At 38.9% G+C, this 26,479-nt stretch overlaps 2 protein-coding genes across 5 annotated transcripts in view; one reads left to right on the top strand and one right to left on the bottom strand.

Moving 5' to 3' along the window:
* The window catches only part of gabpb1 (GA binding protein transcription factor subunit beta 1), an 18,698-nt gene extending 4,810 nt beyond the window's left edge, over nucleotides 1-13,888 (bottom strand). For both annotated transcript variants that reach the window (XM_066701443.1, XM_066701444.1), the window contains exons 1-7: nucleotides 13,800-13,888; nucleotides 7,902-8,009; nucleotides 7,005-7,172; nucleotides 5,474-5,668; nucleotides 5,224-5,368; nucleotides 1,305-1,484; nucleotides 879-994 (exon numbers count right to left, since the gene is read on the bottom strand). In XM_066701443.1, coding sequence (XP_066557540.1) covers nucleotides 879-994; nucleotides 1,305-1,484; nucleotides 5,224-5,368; nucleotides 5,474-5,668; nucleotides 7,005-7,172; nucleotides 7,902-8,009 — 912 coding nt within the window. In that variant the 5' untranslated portion in view covers nucleotides 13,800-13,888. The remainder of the gene's footprint in view (nucleotides 1-878; nucleotides 995-1,304; nucleotides 1,485-5,223; nucleotides 5,369-5,473; nucleotides 5,669-7,004; nucleotides 7,173-7,901; nucleotides 8,010-13,799) is intronic.
* usp8 (ubiquitin specific peptidase 8) lies at nucleotides 13,817-26,479 on the top strand. 3 transcript variants are annotated; one of them, XM_066701439.1, is made up of 21 exons: nucleotides 13,817-13,953; nucleotides 15,041-15,156; nucleotides 15,924-16,098; nucleotides 16,460-16,604; nucleotides 17,199-17,284; nucleotides 17,440-17,581; nucleotides 18,403-18,445; nucleotides 18,677-18,848; nucleotides 19,239-19,401; nucleotides 19,729-19,873; nucleotides 19,975-20,231; nucleotides 20,321-20,890; nucleotides 21,087-21,179; nucleotides 21,512-21,586; nucleotides 21,797-22,062; nucleotides 22,419-22,640; nucleotides 22,883-23,093; nucleotides 24,257-24,493; nucleotides 25,010-25,152; nucleotides 25,295-25,427; nucleotides 25,561-26,479. In XM_066701439.1, exons 3-21 carry the CDS (start codon nucleotides 15,995-15,997, stop codon nucleotides 25,717-25,719), a joined length of 3,366 nt encoding a protein of 1,121 aa, XP_066557536.1. In that variant the 5' UTR covers nucleotides 13,817-13,953; nucleotides 15,041-15,156; nucleotides 15,924-15,994; the 3' UTR covers nucleotides 25,720-26,479. The 3 variants fall into 3 exon arrangements, with proteins under 3 accessions (XP_066557536.1, XP_066557537.1, XP_066557538.1); XM_066701440.1 differs by having other exon boundaries at nucleotides 15,892-16,098; XM_066701441.1 differs by lacking the exon at nucleotides 21,087-21,179.

Here is a 26,479-nt window from a genome sequence, read left to right as displayed (position 1 = left end):
CAACTGCATTGATCAGGAACTATTTTTAACTCATCCAATTAATACATTTGGGTTTACACAGCACCTGTGTGTATCTGCCTATTTTCCTGTGTGTTGAGAAGTCTGTAGCACACAGACACTGGGTTCTCAAAACATTTAATTTTATTTATTGCAATGACACTTTCAGAGGATGAGATAAACATGGCTATAATGATAAACTTTCCTGTTGTTTCTGAGAGTTATCCATAAGGTTACAGAAGTGGTGAAGTGGAATTGTACCAAAGGATATGACATATTTATTAATTAGCTTTATTGTTCATTATTCGGTAGCCAATATAATCTGTTAGACTTACATATTAATCAGCATTTAATGAATATTCATTGATTCTTCCAATTATTAGGAGTTTTTCTTTGTTTGGTTTCAAGGTCTCACCCTATAAATGGCCGCACCTTTTTTCTCAGAGGTCAAACCTTCGCTGAGTCCAGGGATCCTTCGTATCTCTATTATTTTATTAGCATTATGTATTAAACAACTTATTGATTCACTATTAATTACAGTAGAATGGTATACAGACTACATGTATGTACCATAAAAAAAATGAACAATCAATGGCCGTGGACAGTGGAGGCTGACCCTACAGTAAACTAGTGCAGCTATATTGAGGTGAAATGGTCAAATACATCATGACCATAATGACTGTCAATAATTCTCTGTTGGTAAGCAGTGCTATGGAAAGGTCATGTTACAGCCTTCAATTTGATTGTACTCGTCACCTAAACATTCAGTTCCATGAGGTTATAGTCAGAAAACAATAAACATAGAAAACACAGACGAGTTTAGGATTTAAATCTAAGTGTACTGATTAATAATAAATGAAAAAAAAAAAAAAAATTCTTACTTCGATTTCTGTATTTTCCACATGATTTTCGATTATTTCAATGCGTTGCCTTTTCATGGTTGGTTCTTCGCTGATGACCGTCTCTTCTGCAATGTCTGTGGCAGGCACTGTCAGAACTGAACACAACCACTCCAATTAGCAACTTTCACAATTGTGTTTAACAAGTTATAATATGTGAGCTACATTGTGTCTAAGTAATAAGTGCTTAAAAATATATTCCCTTATGTAAACAAAATGTGAAGAGTAAAAAAAATGTATAGTTTTTCAGAAAAATAATTAAAATGAAATGCGTATATCCCTTCACCTTAAAATCTTTATCATCTCATCATACAAACTACAAATACAAATAATCATTTCTAAATCAAATGTTTTGAAACAGGGTGTGCTATGCCAGAAGTACATATCTGAGCAAAATGGGATCTGTACCTTGCTGGCCGTCTGGCATCGTGACTATGATTGGCTGCCCAATACCACTGGCTGTCTGCAGGTTCCCCAGCTGGATGCCGTCTGTCACTATGGTGATCACTTGCTGCCCTCCAGAGCTGACCACCTGCTGAATGGCCCCATCCACCGAGTCTGCGGTGACCACTTCTTCCGTTGCAACTACTACAGACAAATATGAATAGTCGATATGTCACATTGTGAAATATACAAATGCACTGCATTATGAGCAAATTATACCATTTTAAATCAAGCACAGATTTTGCATTTAACAATATCCATCAAGTGCACATTGTAGATAGAAAGAAGCATCAATTTTGATCATTTAATCCATAGAAACTCTTATCAAGTTCCTGAGCTGGAGTGGGTTCTGTGTTTTTTAATGTGAATATACATATTATATGAAAAAAGTACACATGACATTTTGGAAGATAACACAGACACCAATTTTACAGAGCATTTGTTTTGGAGTGAAAAGGTCAGATCAGGGCTTTCCCCTTTCCCTTCACATTTACTCAACCAGATATTTAATCTGCATGAGTCAGTGTTAAATTACCTTGAATATAATTCTGTCTTTGAGGAAACTTGACAGAGAAACAGAGATCTAAGACTCAAAGGCTGCTCTGAAGGCAGAAAAATCCATTTGCTGTAATGCAGCACTGGATATTAGAGAGGCTGTGCTTTGATAAGACCAGAAGCCCTCTTAAAGACAGCTCCTAACCCTGTTGACTGCAAAACCACACATGACACTGGGAGACAAAACCAATGCTTTCATCTGACAAAAACCTTTCTTTTAAATTATATTTAAATAGACACTCTACACAGATTGGATGGTGTCATCATTGTTTTGTTTAGACCAGATACCTAAAAGGTCAAGGATGCTATAAAGGAATACATGCAATTTCAAAAAACCTTAACCAAAGGGCAGCAATTCTTATTCACGTTTAATCAGATTTGCTTGTATATACATCTATTATAAACCCCATTCATAGCTGCTTGAAAAACACATCAGGTCAATACACACCACTGAGCACTCCACCCCTTTTTCATCACAAATCCAGAGTTCAGACTGTGCTGCTGAAACAAGCCTCTGTAAAAAGCTCTCAGGCACAGTACTGTTCGAAGGTTTTAGGCAGGTGTGAAAAAATGCTGTAAAGTAAGAATGCTTTCAAAAACAGACATATTAATAGATTATATTTATCAATTATCTAAATGCACAATGAGTGAACAGAAGAAAAATCTACATGAAATCAATATTTGTTGTGACCACCCTTTACCTTCAAAACAGCATCAATTTTAGGCACACTTGCACAAAGTCAGGGATTTTGTAGGCATATAGTCATGTGTATGATTAAACAATTACACCAAACAGGTGCTAATGATCATCAATTCAATATGTAGGTTGAAACACAATCATGAACTGAAACAGAAACAGCTGTGTAGGAGGAATAAAACTGGGTGAGGAACAGCCAAACTCAGCTAACAAGGTGAGGTTGCTGAAGACAATTAACTGTCAAAAGTCACACCATGGCAAGACTGAGTATAGCAACAAGACACAAAGTAGTTATACTGCATCAGCAAGGTCTCTCCCAGGCAGACAGGGGTTTCCAGATGTGCTGTCCAAGCTCTTTTGAAGAAGCACAAAGAAATGGGCAACGTTGAGGACTGTAGACAGTGGTCGGCCAAGGAAACTTACTGCAGCAGATAAAAGACATCATGCTTACTTCCCTTCGCAATCGGAAAATGTCCAGCAGTGCCGTCAGCTCAGAATTGGCAGAAAACAGTGGGATCCTGATACACCCGTCTACTGTCCGGAGAAGTCTGATCAGAAGTGGCCTTCATGGAAGACTTGTGGCCAAAAAGCCATACCTCCGACGTGGCAACAAGGCCAAGTGACTCAACTATGCATGAAAACACAGGAACCGGGCTGGAGAAAAATAGCAGCAGGTTCTCTGGACTGATGAGTCAAAATTTGAAATGTTTGGCTGTAGCAGAATGCAGTTTGTTTGCCGAAGAGCAGAAAACAGTGAAGCATGGTGGAGGTTCCTTGCAAGTTTGGGGCTGCATTTCTGCTAATGGAGTTGGGGATTTGGTCAGAATTAATGGTCTCCTCAATGCTGAGAAGTACAGGCAGATACTTATCCATCATGCAATACCATCAGGGAGGTATCTGATTGACCCCAAATTTATTCTGCAGCATGACAACGACCCCAAACATGCAGCGTCATTAAGAACTATCTTCAGCATAAAGAAGAACAAGGAGTCCTGGAAGTGATGGTATGGCCCCTACAGAGCCCTGATCTCAACATTGAGTCTGTCTGGGATTACATGGAGAGAGAGAAGCAACTGAGGCTGCCTAAATCCACAGAAGAACTGTGGTTAGTTCTCCAAGATGTTTGGGCCAACTTACTTGCCGAGTTCCTTCAAAAACTGTGTGCAAGTGTACCTAGAAGAATTGATGCTGTTTTGAAGGCAAAGGGTGGTCACACCAAATATGGATTTGAGGTAGATTTTTCTTCTGTTCACTCACTTTGTATTTAGTTAATTGATAAATATAATATATTAACATGTCTATTTTTGAAACCACTTACTTTACAGCATTTTTTCATACCTGCCTAACCTTTGCACAATACTGTATATACGAATTAATTAGCAATAGAACTACAGCAGCTGGTTCCCAATTCCCAAAGCAACCTCAGCTTTCTGCAACTGAAGAGAATATTCTCAAAAACTTCTGTAAAGGACTTTTCCCCTCAAAACCTTTGTCAAAGGGCCTGTTTCTCTGGTCCAGTAAGCTCTGTGATCACCATCACTCGACAGTCTTCCAGCTCTGTGGCGGTCTCATGCTTTCACGTAATTCCCGAGAGTTCTCTCCATCGCATTGCATTTTGTTAATTGATAAATATAATCTATTAACATGTCTATTTTTGAAAGCATTCTTACTTTACAGCATTTTTTCACACCTGCCTAAAACTTTTGCACAGTACTATACATCTCTTGAAACATTTAAATATATATTTTAATATATATATATATATATATATGTTTTTTGCTATATAGAAAACACTTATTTAAGATGATTTTACCACCTCTAATACTACTACAGCGACTAATAACAATTTGTTTTTTCTCTGGATTTCTCTCTGTAGTATCTTGCATATTAACTCATCTTTTCAAGAGCTCGGGGACACCCCAGCAACACCATACTGAGCAAAAAGCATTAGTCCGATTTCTCTGCTTACTGAAATCTTGAAAAACATCACTTCAAGTGAGAGGTTTTGCACTGAGCAGTTATGTAAGTAATAGCAATGAAGCTGCAAATGTTAAAGTTCTTATAAAATAAAATTAAATAAATAAATCTAAATTATATTTTGAACAACTTTATATATAGTACCTGGTGTTTCAGATGAATTGGATAAGGGAGCAGATGCTTCTGCTAAAGCTGCTAATGTAGCTAATACTGAAGTTGATGAGTTGCCAAACTGTACTGTTGACACACCCGCTTCATCTAAGAAGAGATTTAACACAAATTAGTCAACAGACCTATTCCTCTATTTACCAACATAACATTAACACCTGTTTTCGATGTAAGCATATAGAAAAGAAGTCTACATCCCAAATATAATAACCCTCGAGTGACAATGTTCCCTCAGTTTCAGAAGCATCATCTGTTTTACTAGCCAGTAGGAGATTCCTGCACCTTAAATAACTTGTTTTTGCTAGAAAAGCCTGCTAGTAAGGCCAGTATGTCCAACCCTGGATGTGCCAACAATACATGCCAACAGATTAAGTTTAGTAAAAGAACAAAATGTATCAACCATATTATCTCTTTGTGCATTTCCGGTGATTGATAGTTATAAGGTAAATAAATAATTTCTGCCACATAAGTTAACACATTGAGCACCTGATTTGGATGAGTTTGCAGCTGAAACCAGGCCGGTTAGATTGACCACTCCTCCTGGGCCGATTATGAACTGGGGCGTCGCTGCGTGTATCGTTACAGTGTCTGGACTTTCTGGGTTTGTATTTATTTGGTTCTGCATGGACACCTAAAGATAGAAACAAAAACAAACAAATACAAGCCTTCTCATTATTATTATTATAAATAATAATAATAATAATCATAATAATAATCATAATAAATGGGGCATTACCTGAAGAATTTCTGCTAGTTCTTCATTTGCATTGTCAATCGCAATGTCCAGTGCGTTCTTGCAGAACTTACTCTGCACATGAACATCAGCGCCATACTTTATTAAGAGTTCCACCACCTCCCTGTGGCTGTGCTCTGTTGCCCAGTGAAGTGCTGTCATTTTAAGCATGTCCTTTGCATTGACGTCAGCCCCATGCTGGAAACAAGCAAAAGATACATCAATACATGCATTGTTGTCACACACTATCCAACCTCATAAATTTAACTATAGCAAGGAATGATGAAAGTAGCTAGTAGGATTTACTGTTATTGTTCAATCACAGTTCAATTTACTGCACTCTAAAGACAACTAGTGCACTGAACAGCCACATCAAAGACTGTATTCTGTATTCACAGAATTTCCATAGGACTTTCAATGATCCCCCGAATTTAATTTAATGTTTTCACTGCTCAGAAAAACAAACACATCATGCATTTTATATATGGAAATTATCACTTCTAATTATCAAAGGCCACCCTGGCATTTGTATAGAGAAAATAATAACACTGCTTAAAAATACTGCTAAATAAATGTTGTTATTCTAAGCAAAGGTATAAATGATTAGAAAAAATATCTACTACATTTCTGATAAAAGTTGGAATGTCTAACTTCTAATGGAAAAAATAAAGCTTTCATAAAACTTTCAGCTGACAAAAACAAAGCTGGAGTGATACGTTTAAAACATCACTATGGTGTTGAAGAGGAAATCTGATCAATACAGACTCATAAGAATTTCTAGTATTGATCAGCAACTATATTGAACTGATACAAATTAATTAATTTTGGCTCATACAGTGTCTGTGTTTATCTGCTTAGTTTCTGGTATCTTGAGAAGTCTGTAGCAGACAGAGACACTCAGTTATCAAAACATTTCATTTTATTGCTTTAACACTTTCAGTGGAGGTAAACATGGCTATACTGATATCGAACTTTTCTGTTGATTCTGAGAGTCGTCCACATGTTTACAGAAGTGGTGAAGTGGAATTGTACCACAGGGTATGACATATCTATGAATTACCTATATTGTTGATTATTCAGAAGTCAATATAATATGATAGCCTTTGCATATCAATCAGTATTTAATGTAAATGTATAGATTCTTCCGAATTATTCCCATATATAGACTTTTCTTTGTTCACTCAACCTATAAATAACTGCACCTATTTTACTTGGGGCTCAGAACCTTCTCTGAGTCCGGGGATCCTCCACATCTCTGTCACCTGTCTCTCTATATTATTTTATTACCATTATATAATAAACATCTTATTGATTCATTGTGGTCTGGTGGATTCCTTACGCGGCAGATTGCATACAGACTGTTGACTATACACATTACATTTGCATTCACGCTGGACTGTGTGATTAACAGACCATTTTTTGCATGCAAAGCAGAAACAAATATGATCAGAATGGAATCACCATTTTCCTTCACACTGATATCATGACCCCAGCATTGTTCTGCCCTGACATGGACAGAGGAGCAGCACATTACCTTGAGTAAGACCTCCACAATCCGAGCGTGGCCCTCAGAGGCAGCCATGTGTAAAGGAGTTCTGTCCACTTTAGTCCTGGCGTCCCGGCTCACTCCGGCCCTCAGCAGGACCTCTGTAGTGGAGTAATGCCCATACTGAGCTGAGAGGTGCAGGGGGGAGGTTCCAAGCTACCGTGCAAGATAAACAGCAAGTGGTATTGAAAAAGTGTGGGTCAGTAGACTGTGTTCACCAATGCTGCAAATGTATGGCGCTGCACATTTACAGATATCACACAATAAAAGAGGTTTTCAGTCCTAATTTGAAAGACACCAAGGAAAATTCAACAGCTCCTGTTCCGCAGCTGTGATGTGCTCCAAATGTTCCAAAAATTCAGGTTTAGAAGATGAGTCTCACGCAACAAGCGATAGTGAAAATATAGAGCAATATACAGTATGGGCAATCTAAGCAAATATTAATAGTTATGCTTGAATTAACTACATTTTCAAATTAGTTGTATTAATTATATTGAGTAACCTCAGCTATGTATATGTACTTAGGATCTGTATGGTCTCTGAAATTAAAGTTCACCTTTGAAACATGCATTTGCTTGTTGAGTTATTGAAATATGTCCCAAGTCACTCCATAAAATGATTTCACAATTAGAGCAATTAGAGTTAACTTGAATCAAGTCCAGGCTGAATTTATACTTTCCATCACTAGATCAAAGGTAGGTTTCTATTAATTTACCAAACTGAGGGGTAAAAAGGAGTTCTGTTAAGTAAAGGCATTTCAGACAGAATAAAAGAAAAATCACATTATATGACTTGTGGTTTTTCTATTGTCCTAATGCTAATGCTCCCATCAGCCAGCATTGTGGAGTGTGGTTGTGTCAGTGTTCTACAGGCCTGGCTACTCACCCAGTCCGTAGTGAAAGGTGCTCCATTAGCCATCAGAATTCGCACTTCATCGTCTTGACCTGCGCGCGCCGCCTCCAGCAGCTTTTTACCCAAATCCACCAGGGACATCTGATATCAAAAGTCAATGCTTTACTATCTACTTTCAGAACAGAAATGAATTCAAGCTACATGGCTCAAGAAATGGCCAAGAAATTATAATTCTTATAATAAAAGAAAATACATATTATACTGCTTTTACTAAACCCCATTGTAGTTTACATTTGCCAGGCCTGGTCTGACTAGCAGGGTAGTTTGGGTGAGCTCCATTATTTCTGTAAGAAATAAACTGGCAGTCATGGGAGTCATGTAAAAATTCAGGTATTTGCAGTGCTCATTTGTTTCAGAGCTTCAAATGTGGCATAAAAAAATGTTGCTTTTTAATTGGGGTCATCATGTGCTTTAAAGTAGTTAATATGTAACTTATTCCTTTAGTTAATTTATGTTGAATGCAAGCTTACACCAAACAGAACCTATATATTACTTTTACCAACATGTAACATGGCCAAAAACTAACTTTTTGGTGAAGCAGCCAGTTTGGCCAGTGGAAAAATTCACCATCCAAAAAAAATAAAAAAAATAATAATAATTAAAAAAAAATATATATATAAGACTTTGGAAGTCTTATGGAAAAAGGCCATGTGAGGTTGAGCCTGTGTGGCCCACATGAAGCTGTAAGTGAACTACAGCAAAAATCACTTTCAAAAAATCCTTGTTCAATAAAATGTTCCTGGTATGAAACAAAAAGTGATGAGGGTTAATCACGACTGTACAGTGTGCATGATTCAAAATGTACTTAATGTCTGTTATTGTCATTATCTTTATATATGTGTGAAAACGTGGCTGCACTCCAAAAATATGTGATGTGCTTCTTGAGAAAACAGTTAAACGTATTTTTTTTCAATATTGGCAGTTTTTATTTTTTCTTAGATACTTGAAATGTGATTGTGAAATGTGACTTAAAAATTGAAACACTGTATTGTGGTGGGGTGGTTTAACAGTGTCAACTGGCAAAGAAGAAGCAGCTCGATGGTACACGTAATGCACACAATGGCTAAAGGCCATTTCACACTGGATCTGACACGTCTATAGTTTGTCATCCAAAAAGTTGTCCGTCAAGGACATTGCACATTGGACAATGCAGATTGAATAATAATAATAATAATAATAATAATAATAATAATAATAATAAAACGTGGGGGAAAAATATTAACACCCTATCCTGCCTTCGTCCTTGGTGTGCTGCTACTCCTAACTTGGATATCAGCAGCTCACACTCCTTTCTTGCAACATATTATCTGAAAATTACATTCCAATGCAACTAGCAATTCAGAGGTAAATTATTATTATTCATAAGTAATGATTATAATATTGATGAGATAGGCAGGCTTAGTTTAGAATCCCAATTAAATCACTGCTATAGTTATTAGAAATATCTTTCGTTTGTGCCGGTTTGTAATGTTTCAGCTATTCTAATATTGAAGATATAACGAAATTAATTTATAATTACATTATTTTTGCTGAAACTCCTACTGCATATGAATAACAAACCCAGTAGGCTACAGTCCTAGTACTAACAGGATACAAAAACAGGATCGGATCCGGCCTCACTAGAGCTTTGCGGGAAGCGGATGGAGATGCGGCGGCGCTGATGAGTGTGTGAGCCGGTGTCGAGCAGCGCTGCGGGGCGGAGGGTCCTGTGAAACCAGCGGCCTGACTGCTGTGTCTGACCGGTATCTGAGTCAATAATACAACCTTCACAAAACTAACGGCATCCGGGCTCCGATTTTGATCTTGATCTCAATTGTGTTGCACTAAACGGATCAGAGCTCAATCAGCTCCAACCTGATCACAATTCATGCGACTTCATTGAACCGCCAGCGGCACGGACACCGCGGGTATAACGCAGGCAAAACCCTTAGAGGTGTTTGATGAGGAAGGTGTATGAAAGCAGTTTATATTAACACAATTACCATATTAATCCACACAGACATGACTGATCCTGTAGTGGGATCAACTGCGAAGTGCAATGATCGCAAGCACACAGAAGTAGTAGGTGACATTATCGGTGTAGACAAGTCTGGTTAAGCACAGATAAACAACAAGAAATGTGACCTTAAATCATTTACAAAGATTTGCACTTTCAACTAAACAGTTTAAGGTTGAAAAGTGCATTCTGCTTTTGTGTTTTTATGGTGAGGTACAGTTTGTCTGCGGTTAGGTTTTTATTGGTCAACACTGATGTAAAAGCTATTTCTCCAGCAGCCGCTGCAGCGCCACACGGCGGATGACGGAGCTCCGTTTGCTGCGCAGCGACTCCCACAGGCTGTGAAGCGCCCTCTCACAGTTACAATGACATTTTAAACTCGCCTTTAAAAGGGATCTGTTAGTTGAAAGTTTTAAATAATAATTTAGTTGCTACTGCTGTTGCATGTTTTATCTTTTACTAGGCTATGTCTGGATAGCTCTGGATATGAGAAGAGAGGGTTTTAAATAAAACGTATTAAAGGATTATTGATGATGATGATGATTATTATTGTAGTTGATTAGATACAGAAACAGTGACGTAGCTTGCGATATGCACACAGTGCGAGAAGCAGGCTGCGTACTTTGTGCTGGGGCAGAAGCACTGATTAACATGTATTGGGAAAGGGAGTGAACAGTTAAGGTTGTTTCAGTAATAAACTGTACAGCACTTTAACACAATATCGTTTTGTGAAGGTTGTATTATTGACTCAGATACCGGTCAGACACAGCAGTCAGGCCGCTGGTTTCACAGGACCCTCCGCCCCGCAGCGCTGCTCGACACCGGCTCACACACTCATCAGCGCCGCCGCATCTCCATCCGCTTCCCGCAAAGCTCTAGTGAGGCCGGATCCGATCCTGTTTTTGTATCCTGTTAGTACTAGGACTGTAGCCTACTGGGTTTGTTATTCATATGCAGTAGGAGTTTCAGCAAAAATAATGTAATTATAATTTAATTTCGTTATATCTTCAATATTAGAATAGCTGAAACATTACAAACCGGCACAAACGAAAGAGATATGTTTTGTTTGATTGATGTTGTGGGTGGGCTGAGTGACGTCACTGGTCTAATACAAAATCATGAAAAACGTTAAAACCATAATGGGGGGGGTGAGTGACGTCACTCGCCCAAAATAAATAAATGTTAATATCTTCAAAACCAAAGCAGCACAAACGTTTATTTCAACGGCACAAACAAATTATATGATCGTTTGTGCCGTAAGTGTGTGGGGGGGGGAACTTCAAGGAGCTTATATATCTGTGTGTGGGGGTGTGTGCTTGGAGATCATGTAACAGCGCTTTGTTAAAAGTAACTATGTAATTTATACTCCGAGTACTTTTTATTTTTACTTCAGTAGTTTTTCATACCAGTACTTTAACTTCTACTTGAGAAACAATTACTCAAAGTAACAGTACTTCTACTTGAGTAGGATTTTTCAGTTTCTTTCCACCTCTGGTTGTGTATTATCGCTGTTCCTGACATGCATATACTTCTATTTAAATTAAGATAAAAACAATGCCAATATTGAACTGAGCAGTATATGGAGCTGTGCTTACTCAGACACTTGATTAAGGGTAGATGAATGTTTGGAATGTGTGACAGTTACGGACACAAATTAAACAGTGCTACACACACGTGAACAACATATTGACTATCATTTTCAAACATCCTTTACATTACTGCTACAACTAATACAAGGAGATGGACTTTAACCGAGTCTTTGGTTTTTCTGCACGTTATCTTGTGGTATGTGTTTTGTATTACTCCAAGCTATGACTATATATATAAAAAAAAAATTCTAGTGATTTCCTTAGAAATGATAACATCCATTAAATTGACAGTTATGGTATTTTGAAATTGGGTCAGTCCTTTTAGGAGGAAATTTCAATATTTGACTGTTGCTTAAGAGGTTATGGTTAACTACCCGCAAAGACGAGGATAATAAATACAATATCTGTGGGCAGTTTTTGCAATTCATAGAACTATGCTTCCTTGTGCTCCTGTTTACTTATACATTGTTAGAACTCATATTCTTTAAATCTGATTTATCAGATGCCCCCCTAACACATACATGGGACTTGACTGCATAATGTCTGCACTTATTACCTCTTTAAACTAGGATGTATGCTTTGTATTTTACATTAACTATACTACTGCACTTTTGTAATGCTTGTGTAAACTAAGTCTGTCAATAAATAGCTAAAGCAGAAGACATTATATTTTTAATACATTGTAAAACCTATTTATAGGTTCCAGAAGACGATATAGATGTTTTCAATGTTGGGATAGTGCATAGTGAAAAAGAAATAGCCACTGTTGCGACACCTACCCGCCAGCGGTCAAATTGCCCCGCATTTGGTTGGTTATTTAATTGCTCTGCTGAATAATAGTCACAGTCAGCCATCATGCTATTTAATAACGAAACAGCACCCACTTGTGGCAACAAAAAGGAAAACATTTATTTTGATTCTTTAAACAAAAGTATTTCCGCACATGTATATCATAAAACTCTGAAGCAATCCGCCGAGATTTAAACACTTAGTCAGATGTAAAGACATTAACAATTAAATTGGTTGTGCTTTACAAGAAAAATGTTTTACAGATCACATTAGATAAGATCCCTACATTAGTCAGTTCTCACATTAACAACCCCCAGCTTTTAACTATAGTCAATACAAGTATTCGTATGCATCTGTAAGGGCGTTTTGAGGGTGGTTTATACAGGGTTAAACAGAATATCAAGGAGAACCAGGAGCGAGTATTAATGGGAAATCAGATACAGCAAGGATGCTTTTGTATATTTTTTAAGAACACCCGGGGCATTTCCAATTGTATTACTTAGCACACGAAACGCAATCTTTAATTGTGTTAATAAACGGAGTACAGCACTAACTGCAATAGGCCTACTGAAACACTCGTTTGGATTTTCTGTACAAACGAACTGTGAAGCGTCCTTGCAAAATATGAAAAATCGATTGTAGTTTGTGCTAAACAATAATGATGTGTATACATACACATTCATTTGCATAGGCTTGTTTGGAATTATACATCTTTATGCGTGCATATTGAATATATATAAGCCTATAAACACAATCAAAATGGCGAATTGCAATCGAAAACAGTGAAGTCTTTAGGGAATAAAACAGAAAACCCGAATACGTGTGCATAAAGCAATGCATAAAATGCAGATGGTGCTGATCTTCAAATGTTTGGCTTAGAGACACAACAACGACGACCCATTTATAAAGTACATAAACCCCCCAAAACGCGTAGTGCCCTTTTTTAAATCAATCTGCATACCAAACGGGGCGGATAAACAAATAAAGCTCACTGTTCAGTATTTACACGTATCAATTTTATAATTATTATTATTATTCTTAAACTCGATGACGATTACGTGTCGCTTTATAAAGACATAAATGGACACATCTCCATCGCATTTAACAGTCTTTTCTCCACAATGCACGAATCAGGCCATGGCCCCACTACGTCTCTAGCCACACACAGCGCACTGAACCACCGGCCTCCATTTTCTCTCATAACGCGAACCCCCTCCAGAAAAGATCTGTACCCCCAAACCAAATGTACACAACAGGTCACACATTCGTCAAAAACTTAAACCCCCTAAACACCAGTAGCCCCGGAAATCTGGCAAGTTAATGCAATAAACAGGAAATCGGTCGGATGATCGGGGTTCCGGGGGAAGTTGAATTATTTTTCACCAGCAAAGAGATCAACTTCCACATCCGGTAGGGCCACACAAAATACCCCGACACTGACCTGGAAAAGATTCCTTATTGCCCGCCGCATTGATAGCATGTGCGCCTGAGCCTTACCTTGCTGTTTGAATCCACCGAAACGCAGTATTTCGGGTCGGCGAAGGCTGTGGGGGAACCGGGGTGATTTTCTTATAATGCCGTCTCTTCGGCGCCCAATTTTTTTACTCAAAGAAAAGTCCCCGTATTTTGCGCGGAGGTGCACTATCTGTGGGTGTGTGACTAGTTTTATTATTATTATTATTATTATTATTATTATTATTCAGACGGATTCGCACTGCGTATATACTATTCATGCAAGTGACGATGATTCACTTGTGGGCAATTTCTCGCCACTGTTTGTAACCAACAATGTGCTGTATTATTCAGGAAAACAATTGAAAAAAATAATGTATATGAACGTGCGGAGGGATACACACAATCGAATGCGCATGCGCCCTGGCTCTCGCAGCTGCAGGGTGCAGATATGCTGGGGTTGCATAGGAAAGCGCAGCTGTTGATACAATACAGTAACGATAACCGATACTGTAATCATACGTTTGAACACATTACTCTATATGTTAAATTACTATTACTGTTGAACGTATGATACAACTTTAATAGTAGTAGTTTTTACTTTTTTTACTTCAAATTTTAGATTCAATTTTAAAATTATATCTGCAAACGCTATATTTAATACCTTATTGGTAATTATAGCATATTCCAGCCAGGCCTATGCAGGGAGAGCTTTTGTGTACGAATTCATGTGAAAACTACATCGTTTTTTTTTTCTTCATTGCATTACTGTGTAAATTTCAACAGACAGGCCTGCGGCTTTTAATCTGTGGGATTCCTGCTCTGCTTTTAAATCATAATTATATATAATGGATCTGATAACCCCGCAGACTGCTCTAATATTTGTTGGTGGTATATGTATTTACAAGATGTGAATAAATAATGACTGGGCAACACAGATGCCATAATAGTACTGTGTTTCATTTCCCACTGAATTAAATGTCAATTTTATTGGCTTGTAGACACCGAACAGTCATATTCAGAAATAAACGATGATACCCAAGACACATTTTTGAAGTGTGTTGTACCGTAATATGAAAAAATAAGTTGTCTTGTTATTTTAAATCAAGTTAAATCCGTTGTCAATAAAAATAAAGTTTATTTATTATGTATTACAGATCTACAATATACATTATTTCATGTTTTATTACTCAGTACAAAAATATTGACAGTACTGTACATTATAAATTACAACATAACACTTCCTGTTAACGGATTGTGTTAATAAAGCTACTGTATTTTGAAAGCCCACCTCCTGCTGATATGACGTCATGGGTTGAAGCTGCTGTGTGAGTGACAGTACGGAGTTTGTTCCGGGAATCAGCTACACTGGAAACAATAACAGTCCGATAACTTCGAGCTGGTAAGAACCCACGATTTTGGTCAATTTAATGCAGTCTTCTGGTTTTGTATATTGATCAAAACCACAGACCTCCTGTGCCCAGTATATGCGTGGCAGTATTCAGATATTGTGTAACAATTTAACGGGGCTGCTTCCTGGATGTTGTTATCGATGGGAATAGTTGTGGAAGTAGAAAAGGTTTCAGGCCCAGCATAAGCTGTTCTCTGTAGCTTACTTCTTTGCACCTGATATAAAATGTATATCATTTAAATACACTTATGTTGTTGTTAAGAATGTAGCGTGCATGGATTGTTGTGTTTTTATGTTTTTCATGCTTCGTATTCTGTTGTCCCAAAGTACTTGTTTTGCTGCAGGTATATTGAGGTAACGAGTGCACTGAACAGTTACAAATCAATAACACAGTCATCAGGATTGTATTAGAACCCATGCAATCTAGAATTGAATATTCTTTTAAGGAAACATGGTGATATGTTTCATTATTTGCTTGTTAATACAGAATCCTACTGTAATAACTTGAAATGTCGCACTGATTGTACATGGCTATGACAAAATATGACTTACACACACAGACAGCATTGATATATTGCATATTAACTATTTTGTTTACTAAATCGCTGATATACACGTACTGGGTAGTCCATTTAGCATGTTGTATTTTCTGGAACACAGTGAGCATTCCTAACCGTGGTATACTGACAATAGAGAAGGGCTTTAAATAAAGGATTTTTTTTTTAGTTCAGGGACTTCCTATTTCTTTATTTTGTTAGTGGGAAGAACCATGAACTAGTGCAAGAGCATGTGAAATTAATTCCACAACAGTCCCAAGATATCTGCAAAGATGCCATCAGTATCCGCTGGAGTGAAAGAACTGTACCTTTCAACATCTTTGGGTGAACTTAACAAAAAAGCTGAGGTTAAGCCAGACAAAATCAGTACCAGAAGGTAGGTATCTTCTCCTTATGTCTTATTCATCTTATGTGAATGCATCCTTTGTGTATTACCATTATGTTTCTCTCTGCATAACTTACAGAATTATATTTTGCTTGTGTTAATAATAATAGCAGATTAATGTAAACCTGTCGAATAGCATGCTTTCACCTGTCTTTTCCGTAGAACTGTGGAGTCAGTTTGAAAGTTCATCAATTGCACATAACATGAATGAATTGTCCTTCTAAGCTCCTACTGTCATTACACAATGTTAATGTAACATATTTGACCATAGCTAGGTATTAGCCTATACTGTAGCTGAATATCAATAACTTTTTATAAATCAATTGCATTTTTTCTTTTTTTTCCCATTCAGTTATGTTCAGAGTGCCTGTAAAATCTTTAAGGCCGCAGAGGAGTGTCGCTTAGACCGAGATGAAGAAAAGGCGTATGTTCTGTACATGAAATACCTGGCTGTCTATGACCTTATTAAAAAAAGGTCCGACTTCAAGCAACAACAGGTACGGCGTACATATGCATCTGCACTTCCTTCACATGCCACGTTTGCTTCTTCATATTCATTCAGAGCACTCTGCATCTTATTTGAGGAGATGTCTGCAAAACAGGGCTTGGGAATGAAGTTAACTACAACAACAATAATCATAATAATAATAATTGCAGACTGGGATGAATTATGGTGAATACTGTATGTTTTGGAGGTGATTGTGAGGTAGAGTCACTCTGACAGGGAGGTAAAAACAGTTTAATTCTTGGTTGTACCAAACTGCTTTTTTTTTTTTTTTTTTTTTTTACCTGGACAGTTCTTCTGTTGTTCCACCAGGAATGTAAAAGTAGTCATTTAAATGTTTTTTTGTCTTGTGCCAGGCAACATATGTAGGTCAGCTTTATCTATGCAATGCAAGCACTGTAAATGCTTGGTAGAGAAATGTGCTAGTGCTATTAAGTAATTTATAAACAGTAAATGTTACTATATGTCATAGAGCCATAGTAATAATGTGTTGTTGGTTTTTTTTCAAATGGATATTAATATTGATTTTGCTGTACTGCTGAAGCTATTGATTAATAATATATACTTTATCTGTTATTTTTCTTAGGAATATTATCTTTCTATGCTTGGACCAACAAGCTTTAAAAAAGCCATAGAGGAAGCTGAAAAGCTATCTGACAGCCTTAAGCTCAGGTCAGTGCTTACAGTCGGTTTTTGATGTTTGATGTATAATTGCAGGATATTTAATATGTATTTAAGTGTGTATAAAAAACAGGTTTTTGAGTAAGAGTGGCTAAGAATGACGCAGTGTTCCAGTGTGTTCACTTTATTATCGTATCCTAATAAAGGTACGAGGAAGCGGAGGTGCGTAAAAAGCTGGAAGAAAGAGAAAGACAAGAGGAAAAGAAACAGAGGGAGGAAAAATCTGAAAAGGAACTGGGAATTAGTTCATTGAAAGAGATAACAGAGTCCAAGAAAGAAAATAAGAAGGTGCTGTATGATCTTTTGAGGATTATCTTTAGATAACAGTCCCCTTTAAAACTAAGAGACTTATGTGCAGTATGCAGACTGGGGTTGTGGGGGGGGTAGCAAGGATATTGTATTAGATGCTTTGGGAGCACACAGTGTAAATATAAATGTTTTCAATATTTATTATTTTATATGGAATTCTCTAATGTTTGTTATATACTGCAGAATGGTATTATCAATGTAGAGCTGCAGATTATAGTTTTGCCAGGGACATGTATATATATATTTAAAGTGGCAGTACTAAATGGAAAAAGTGTCCTTATCCAGCATGAAAAAGACCAAACCAAAAAAATATGCTATTTAAGAAAGCAGTTCTATTTATTATTATATATTTTTTAATATTCACATTTTATAAATTAGACAACTTGTATGTTTTTTTTTAATGGAAAAACATGTAGGCCTATTAAGAAATCAGTGACTTATTATTTTGGGATGAAGTATGATCTTGTTATAAAGTTACCCATTCCCTGCTCTGGGGGCAATACATGCACATTCCTGAATTCAATCTGGAGAAGACTGTATGGATAAGTTAAGGGCAAGTCAAGGATTAATGGCTCTTTGTAGATAAAGTTTATAGTAGATTAAAAAAACAAACTGTGGACTAGTGCTAGAAGTAGTGTAATTGAATCGCTGTTTACTCCGAAAAGGGGGAATATATATAGCATATGTATTTATATGTAAATATATATTTAAATGTAAATATGTATTTGGGAAGATAATGTGCTAGTTTCAGGTTAATGATATGGCCTGTGAGTTACGTGTCTTCTGCTGCAATTTTCTAGATTAAAGGGGATCTGAAGGATGCGAAAACTGATGCCCCAAAAGGTGAGGAAACCAGAGTAACATGGCTTATGGTTCTGAAAAGCAATTATATTTGCCAATTATATATCCCAAGCAGTAGACCAAGAAGTTTGTAAAGGATAATTTCATAATTGGCGTTGCCACTATTTTGTGTGTCTAAGTTGCAAACTGGGATCAAGGTGTCACTCTTGCAAAGAGCATGTGCAGCATTTCAAATGAAGAAGTCTCACTAATCCAGACACTCTTGCATGATAGCGTCCGCCCCCCCGGGAGGAATCACAGCTGAGAAGCTGTTTCAGATGATAAAGGACCCAAGTATGACTGTGATTATCATGGATGCTAGGAGCATGAGGGATTACCAGGAGTCTCGAATTCAAGTGCCTATGCAGAAATGCATCAGCGTTCCTGAGGAGGCTATCAGCCCAGGGTAAGAGTGGAGGTGGTGGATTTGGTGGATGTAGAATTACGTTTACTACATCTGTATTGGGCTGAATGGTTCAAACCAGGTATACAATGTGGGACAGGATTCCACTGGGCTTTGTAATGACCCTGGAGCTCTAAGGAAATGGACATCAGTTGTGAAATCTTCCTGAGCCATGTACCATTTGTATTCATGGTATATGTGACAAACCAGTTCATCTGCATATTTAGATCTCACATTTTTTAATCTGCATTCTCCTCCTACAGGAAGTTCAGTAAAACTGTGCTTTAAAATGAAAGCTGTTTCCTTTGAAAACAAACAATACCCTGGTGGAAACACTTACTATACACAGTGGTCTCTGCAACTGGTTATGCAAATTGCCTTTTCTTTGATCAGGATAACTGTCAATCAGATTGAGGTGAAGCTCCCAGAAGAATCCGAAGTGCTGTGGAAGCAACGAGGCTTTGCGGACTACATTGTCATACTGGACTGGTTCAGCTCGGTGAAGGACCTGACACTTGGGACCACACTGCAGAGCCTGAAGGATGCCCTGTTCAAGGTGCCGTGTCAGATGTATTCTCTAGCATTCCTACCCATTAATGGCTGCTGAGCTCTTTCCTTAATCAAGAGGCTTTAACCTACTGTGTGTCTTAGTGCTGGACTTTTCTAAATCCAACTGCATTATTAGACTGAAATTGATGACGATTAGGGCAGGAGGTGAAAATGATTGCCAGTAGTTACTGAGCATAGGATATTCATGCACCACAATAGGGATTGTGCCAGTCTTGATTTCATATGACAAAAATAGCCCGTTGTAGCTTAAGTAGGCACTTTGATTTGTGGCAGTGTAATTGGGGGAAAAAAAAAAAGTGTCTTTATGTTTTAGTGGGACAGTACGACCATTCTCCGCAGTGAGCCCTTGGTGCTGGAGGGTGGCTATGAATCCTGGTTGCTATTCTATCCCATGTATACATCCTACGCCAAAGTCAAACTACCAAGGCAAGAAACGACTGAAAACCTGCCTAATTTGTGTAAGTTTCATAATTTTGTCGTTGTTACTTTTGAATTAAGAGATTTGCTAATCTCTAGAAGAATGAATGCAACTAAGTCACTGTTTCTGTGTCGGGAGCAGTGAATTTCAGCTACCCGTCTTTAGAGGAGCCCAGGCCCCCAACCCCTCTCGAGCCGGAGCCAGAGCCCGAGCCAGAGCCCGAGCCCGAGCCACCTGTCGAGATGAATGGAAAGAGTTCTGCTGAGGAGGAGCCTGCACCAGAGGAGACTGTCGAGTTCCCAGAGACCCCCAGGGCCCCGCCCATGTCCCCTCCCACCGCTGCAGCCAAACCAGGAATGGTGTCAGCCAGCCAGCCTGCAGCAAAGGCTATTCCACAGGTCAGTGGCTGTTTTTTTTTAGTGCTACATGCCTTTGTCTAAACCAGTACAATAATCTCAAATTTAGTCTCAATCTCCTCTCTCTCCAGATTGACCGCAGTAAAAAACCTTCAGTCAAAGTATCTGATGGTGTCAGACCAAATAATGATGCCACAAATAAGGACCAAACACCAATCCAGAATGGACCTGTCATTCCCGACCGCTCTATAAAGCCAGCGCTGGCAATCAAAAACTCTCTGACAGACGAGGAGAGGAGCCAGATCCACGCCGAAGCCACTCACATCATTGAAAAGGCCAAAATGGAGCAAGAGCACAGGAAGCGTGAGAGGCAGGCGCAGGAAGACCAGCGCAGGGAGGACGAGAGGTTGGAGAAGGAGAGGCAGGAGCAGAGGCTGAAGGGGGAGAAGGAGCAGGAGGAGCGCAGGGAGAGGGAGGAACGGGAGAAGGAAGACAGAGAGCGGAAGGTAAAGAAAGAGAAAGATGGCCAACACAAGGAGGATCTGGAAAGGAAGAAACTGCAGGCAGAGAAGGAAGAGCAGGAGAAGAAACTGAAGGAAGAGAGAGAGCAAGGGCAGCAGAAAGATCGGAGTGCAGACTCAAAGGCAAATAAGATGTCTCGTGAGTCTTCTCCAGAGAACGTCCTCATCAGTCAAGTCAAGGTGAGTCTGGCGGTTTAAGTCCTGGCGTTACCTGGGTTGGACTCCACTAACCATTCAGTGTAGTAGTAACATAGATCCTGTGCTAAAGCATTAGATTATTTTTCATGCTTAAAACTTAATTTACCCTCCTCATCTAGATATCGGTTTGGGGGAAAAAAAAAAAAAGTGATTGTAGCTTTCTCTTGTCTCAATTCAGGTTCCTAAGCAGAATAACAAACAACTAGAGAATGAAAACCAAAAAACAAGGATTTTAAAAGATAACACAGAAGAAGACATAGAAAAACCAAAGGTATATCAACATAGTACTAAGCAGTGTTAAGAATCCTTGTCATCATAATTGTTACAGTTTCTGGGGAAGGTGTTCCATTCAGTTTAAAGATGCTACAAAGCTGTGAAGGTGGTATGGAGACTCCTGAATAACAATGAGGTATCCGTAAAGATGTCAGAATGAAATTGATCTGATTGTTTTGCATGTTTCTTTTTCCTGTTGTCCATCTAAAGTTAGCATTTTATTTCTACCTGTTGATCCATGTACAGATTTTGTAACTGATTCTATCACAGTGTTGGGTCCTGTTTAGACAAGTTAGACAAATGCACTGATGCCACGCTTTGTCATTGCAGCGTGAGCCCCTGACTCGAGCACGGAGCGAAGAGATGGGCAGGAGTGTGCCTGGGCTTCCAGACGGCTGGATGAAGGTAATGTTAGAAAAGTGCCCTGAAAAGTATAACACATGCTGCACTGCTAGAAAAATGTGCCGTTGAAAATGTAATTTAGAGTGAAAACATAAAATCTCAAATCCATTTCAGAATGCTTTACACACACAAGAAAAAAAGCAAAAGCATGTCACAATCAATTCTGAAAAGGGAGATCTCCAGCACATTTTGACATTCTTATTTATTTTGCAGTTTTTAGACATCGTGACTGGAACATACCGCTACTACCACTCCCCTACCAACATGGTGCACTTGTACCCTCCGGAGATGAGCATGTCCCAGACGCCCCCCGCCACGCCCCCTACGCTCAAGCAGAAGCTGGCGCGGGTGGCAGAGGCCGACAGAGAGCAGCACTCCAAACTAAAACGCTCCTACTCCTCGCCTGACATCACCCAGGACATCCAGGAGGAGGGCAAGAAGAAAGTCACCGTGACCCCCACCATCAACCGGGAGACCAAGTACGTGGTCTGACTCTGACTCTCGCTGCCGCTGCTGGCTTAGTCACTCGAGTGAATGCCTCTGTGCCTCGAAGCCAACATGCACGACTATCCTTCACTGCCGATGTGAAATCTTCGATTGTCTAGGATGAAGCATAATCATGTCTGCTGCAAACACTGTTAAAAGGTTGTTTATCCATCTATTGTATGTGCTAGCTGAAAATCACATCCTGTATGGTTCTTTTCAGAGTTGTTGGAGCGCACACTGCAGAAAAAACACCAAACAAGCAAACAAACAAACATACCTAACATTCAGTCAGAAGAGAGCACGTACTTGTACAATTTTGCTTAAAAGTAACACATTCTGTCTCCTGCAGGCCTCCCAGCCTCATCACCTACACTAAACCTGAGATCTCGCGACCGTCCGCAGCCAAGATCCGGAACTTGAACCCTGTGTACGGCGGCCTGGGGGCCTCCCTGACCGGCCTGCGCAACCTGGGCAACACCTGCTACATGAACTCCATCCTGCAGTGCCTTTGCAACACACCTGGCATGGCTGAGTACTTCAACAAGAACATCTACCAAGATGATATCAACAGGTACCAAGAGGATTATTTCCTCTTCTCGTCCTTGTAGAGAAAGTGCTGTGTAACCTGTGGGCAGAGTGTTGGGTGCAGGCCGAGGGTTGTGTCCCACAGGACACACACAACCTGTTTGTGTGACGGAATTCGTGCTCAAATTAACAAGTGTTGTTTTCTTGTAGATTTTGTGATGCAGCGACTTGCGCTGTGTTGTCCAACCATGCTGGGTAACAGCGTGTTGTTTTTCACGTATCTAACAGGGGTAATATCCTGGGCCACAAAGGAGAAGTGGCAGAGGAGTTTGCCGTGATAATGAAAGCCCTGTGGTCTGGGCTGTACAAGTGCATCAGTCCTCGAGATTTTAAAATCACTATTGGAAAGATCAATGACCGGTTCACAAGCTCTGATCACCAGGACTCCCAGGAGCTCCTGCTGTTCCTCATGGATGGGCTCCACGAAGACCTGAATAAGGTAAGACTTGGTAGCATGTTCATTTCACTTCTCAAAGTTTACCAAATGTCAGAATAGTAGCATTTTGAAACCAAGGTTAAATATTACCACAGTTTATAATCATTAAAAAACAATTGACCGTTAATGCACAGTTAAAGTTGAAACTATCTCTTCCATAAGTTGTAATTATGTAAAATGAATGTTGTAATATATATATATTTTTATGTATTTTAAGTAGTGCTCTATTAAAACTCAGGTAGGAATTTACTTATGTTATTTCAATTATTAATTTCTTGATTTCACGGGGTGTCAATTTCTCCCTTTTTCCTTTCTTTGGTTTTCATTTTGATGGCAAATTAGAGAGTAAGTAATGTGATGTTTTGTATTTATTTTTTTGAATTTTCTGTTGTGTTGTTGGGAGTGTTTAACATCTGTCAAACAAAGTCTTGCATGGATGATCAGAAACATGCATCATTATAGACGCCTGTATCGAGTCTTAACCCGTGGTGGGTTTATATGGTGCAGACCAACACTGAGCCCTGCTATTCTTTACCCAAAACAGTGTTTAAAATAAGGTTAAACATCTGGTTTGTACTATATCTCCTATTTAGTACATACAGAGCTGGGTCTGGTGTCTGTGAAGCATTGTCACACTCTGCTCTCCATCCCCAACATTGTCTGTTCCATTGTCTTCATTAGACCTAGCTGTCTCCCTGAACACTGAAGAGAATTGTGCTTTTGATTTTTGTATGGATTTAATTATAGTGAGGAAAAAATGTTTTCCTTTGATAAACCCTAAGAAATAAACCCTTCCATAATATATGCAAGAAAGCTGTTACGATTGGGATTGGTAGCATGTGAATGGAGTGAAGTTACATGTTAAAACTTGCGGAGTTCAATATTAATTTTTATTTGTGGTTTTTAGATAAGCCGAGGGTCTCTCTGGATTTTCCTGGGAATGCGTTTACAAAATAGGATCTATTCTCTGTGTGTGGAATATAACACATTTAAATGGTACCATTCATCAATGAAGGTTTTGGTGACATTAGAGAGACCTTTTTACTTCCTTTCTCTTGAATCTTATGGAATGACCAATTTGAAAGTGGACTCTGTTAGTCCACCGTTATTCCACCAATTGTATCACTGCGTCTAGAATCATTTCTCTTCTGATTTTTCTTCTCCAGGCTGACAACCGAAAGAGGTACAAAGAAGAAAGTAACGACCACTTGGACGACTGCAAAGCAGCAGAACTGGCGTGGAGCAAACACAAGCTGCTCAATGAGTCCATCATCGTGGCTCTGTTCCAGGGCCAGTTCAAGTCCACTGTGCAGTGTCTGACTTGCCACAGAAAATCACGCACCTTTGAAACATTTATGTACTTATCGCTGCAATTAGCATCCACAAACAAGTGCAGCCTGCAGGTAAATACACTGCTGGTGTAAGAGGGGTAAAGACAGTGAGGGGATTTGGTTCAGTGGCCATGAAGAGGGGCTAAAGCAGGATCAAACTGGGAGGGTAGATTTTTGCCTCTAGGGTATTGATCGAAAGTGTAAAGCTGATAAAATGGAAAGCTTTATTGCAGCAGAGGCATAGATTAAGTGGCATTATATTAATTGTTTTTTAATGAGTGTCTGACTGTAGGCTGTGTTGTGAGGGCTAAAAGTTATTCTAGTTGGTTTTGTGTATTTAGTATTCACGGACAAGGCTGCACAGATATGCAACTCACTTAAAAAATAAAAAGGTAAATGGCAGGTATTTTTAAATCTAATAAAATGTTGAATAGTATATCTTTAAAATTGATTTATCGTTTTAGTACATAAGATACAGTATTGTTTGGGCAAAATGTTTCAACACTCATAACCCCCTCTGTGCAGGGCACCAAATGTCTGTTTTTCATGTTTGTTAGTCTGATCTTTTTTTCTGTCCTTTCTCTGTAGGATTGCTTGCGGTCATTTTCAAAAGAGGAAAAGCTGACTGACAACAACAGAGTATTTTGTAGTCACTGCAAAACACACAGAGATTCAACCAAGAAGTTAGAAATCTGGAAAGTCCCCCCGATTCTGTTAGTGCATCTGAAGCGGTAAGAGTGCCTTAAATTTGTTCATTGTTACTGTACAGCTTCTCTGAAGGAACCAAAACTAAAAACTGCTTATGCAAAGCAAAGATGACATTTGCATTGAGGTTATCTGTATTTGGTTCTGGTATTATTTCCTCTTTTCCAGATTTTCCTATGAGGGAAGGTGGAGACAGAAACTCCAGACATATGTGGATTTCCCTCTAGACAACCTGGACCTCTCCCAATATGTCATCGGCCCAAAGCACACCTTAAAAAAATACAATCTCTATGGAGTTTCTGTAAGTACACTTTTTCTGTTACAAAAAAGTGCAAATACAAGTACTGTAGCCAAAAACATTGAAAGCCCTGCTATAGTGTCGAGTTCCATAGAGAATAAAGGACAGTTACGACCCACCTTGTCTTTTAACACAGAACCACTACGGGGGTTTGGATGGAGGACACTACACGGCCTACTGTAAGCATGCGATAAAGCAGCGCTGGTACAAGTTCGACGACCACGAAGTGACCGATTTCTCAACATCTTCAGTCAAGTCCTCGGCTGCCTACATCCTGTTCTACTCGTCTCTGTAGCTGCGAAAGACTGGAGCGGCAGCACCATAGTCCTGCATGCTTGCAAGCTGCTTCCGGAGAAGGAAAATAAATGAAAAGGTTCACGGCCTCTTGCTGAGGTCCTGGTTAACAGTTTGCAGGTCTGATCTCACGCATTCGTTCAGCTGCAGTGCGAGGGGTACACGCTGTGATGGCATCCGGTTCCTGCTGCGGCACCTCAGTTCATAGATGATTACGTAGCAGTTAAGAACTTAAGAAAATAGCAAGAAGGAGGAGTATACTCAATGTTGCCACGGGACGGGTGTAAGAACAATCGCAGTGAAATGTGCCTGCAAGGACTGCATACTGAGATTACCCAGTCTGCAAACCCCTTTCTTTATTGTATCGTAGTTCTGCTGGAACCCCTGTAACGTTCTAATTCTGTTCTTTCTTGGTTTCAGTGTGATGGCCTTTTCACAATACTGACCTTAAGCTTTCCTGTACTGTGAATATATTAGATTGAACAGATAGGAATGTACGTGTACATAGTAATTGCAAATCTTGCACATTAAACCTAACTGTGTACATATTGTGAAAGATAAATGTTCCTTTATTCATTAAGTGACCACGTTCGGTTTCTGAAGAGGAAGTTGCATGTTCGGTATCACAGATATTATAATTTAGACTATAATAGACTGCTTGGCTTACTCCTGACTATACCTTGTGTAGGGATGATGATTATAGGTTTTTTTTCGACAGCTTTTGCTATATTGGTGGGGAATAAAGTGTTAATTTGGGACCA

This window comes from Amia ocellicauda, chromosome 4 (genome assembly GCF_036373705.1).
Source record: "Amia ocellicauda isolate fAmiCal2 chromosome 4, fAmiCal2.hap1, whole genome shotgun sequence".
NCBI classification, from domain to species: domain Eukaryota; kingdom Metazoa; phylum Chordata; class Actinopteri; order Amiiformes; family Amiidae; genus Amia; species Amia ocellicauda.
This window is presented reverse-complemented; position numbering and strand designations above follow the sequence as displayed.

Excerpts from the sequence above, each read along its gene's own strand:
- usp8 (XM_066701439.1), top strand. The coding sequence starts at position 15,995 with ATGCCATCAGTATCCGCTGGAGTGAAAGAACTGTACCTTTCAACATCT. Across the intron at positions 18,849-19,238 it reads GAGGAGGCTATCAGCCCAGG|GATAACTGTCAATCAGATTG; the intron begins GTAAGAGTGGAG and ends TTCTTTGATCAG. Across the intron at positions 20,891-21,086 it reads TCCTCATCAGTCAAGTCAAG|GTTCCTAAGCAGAATAACAA; the intron begins GTGAGTCTGGCG and ends GTCTCAATTCAG.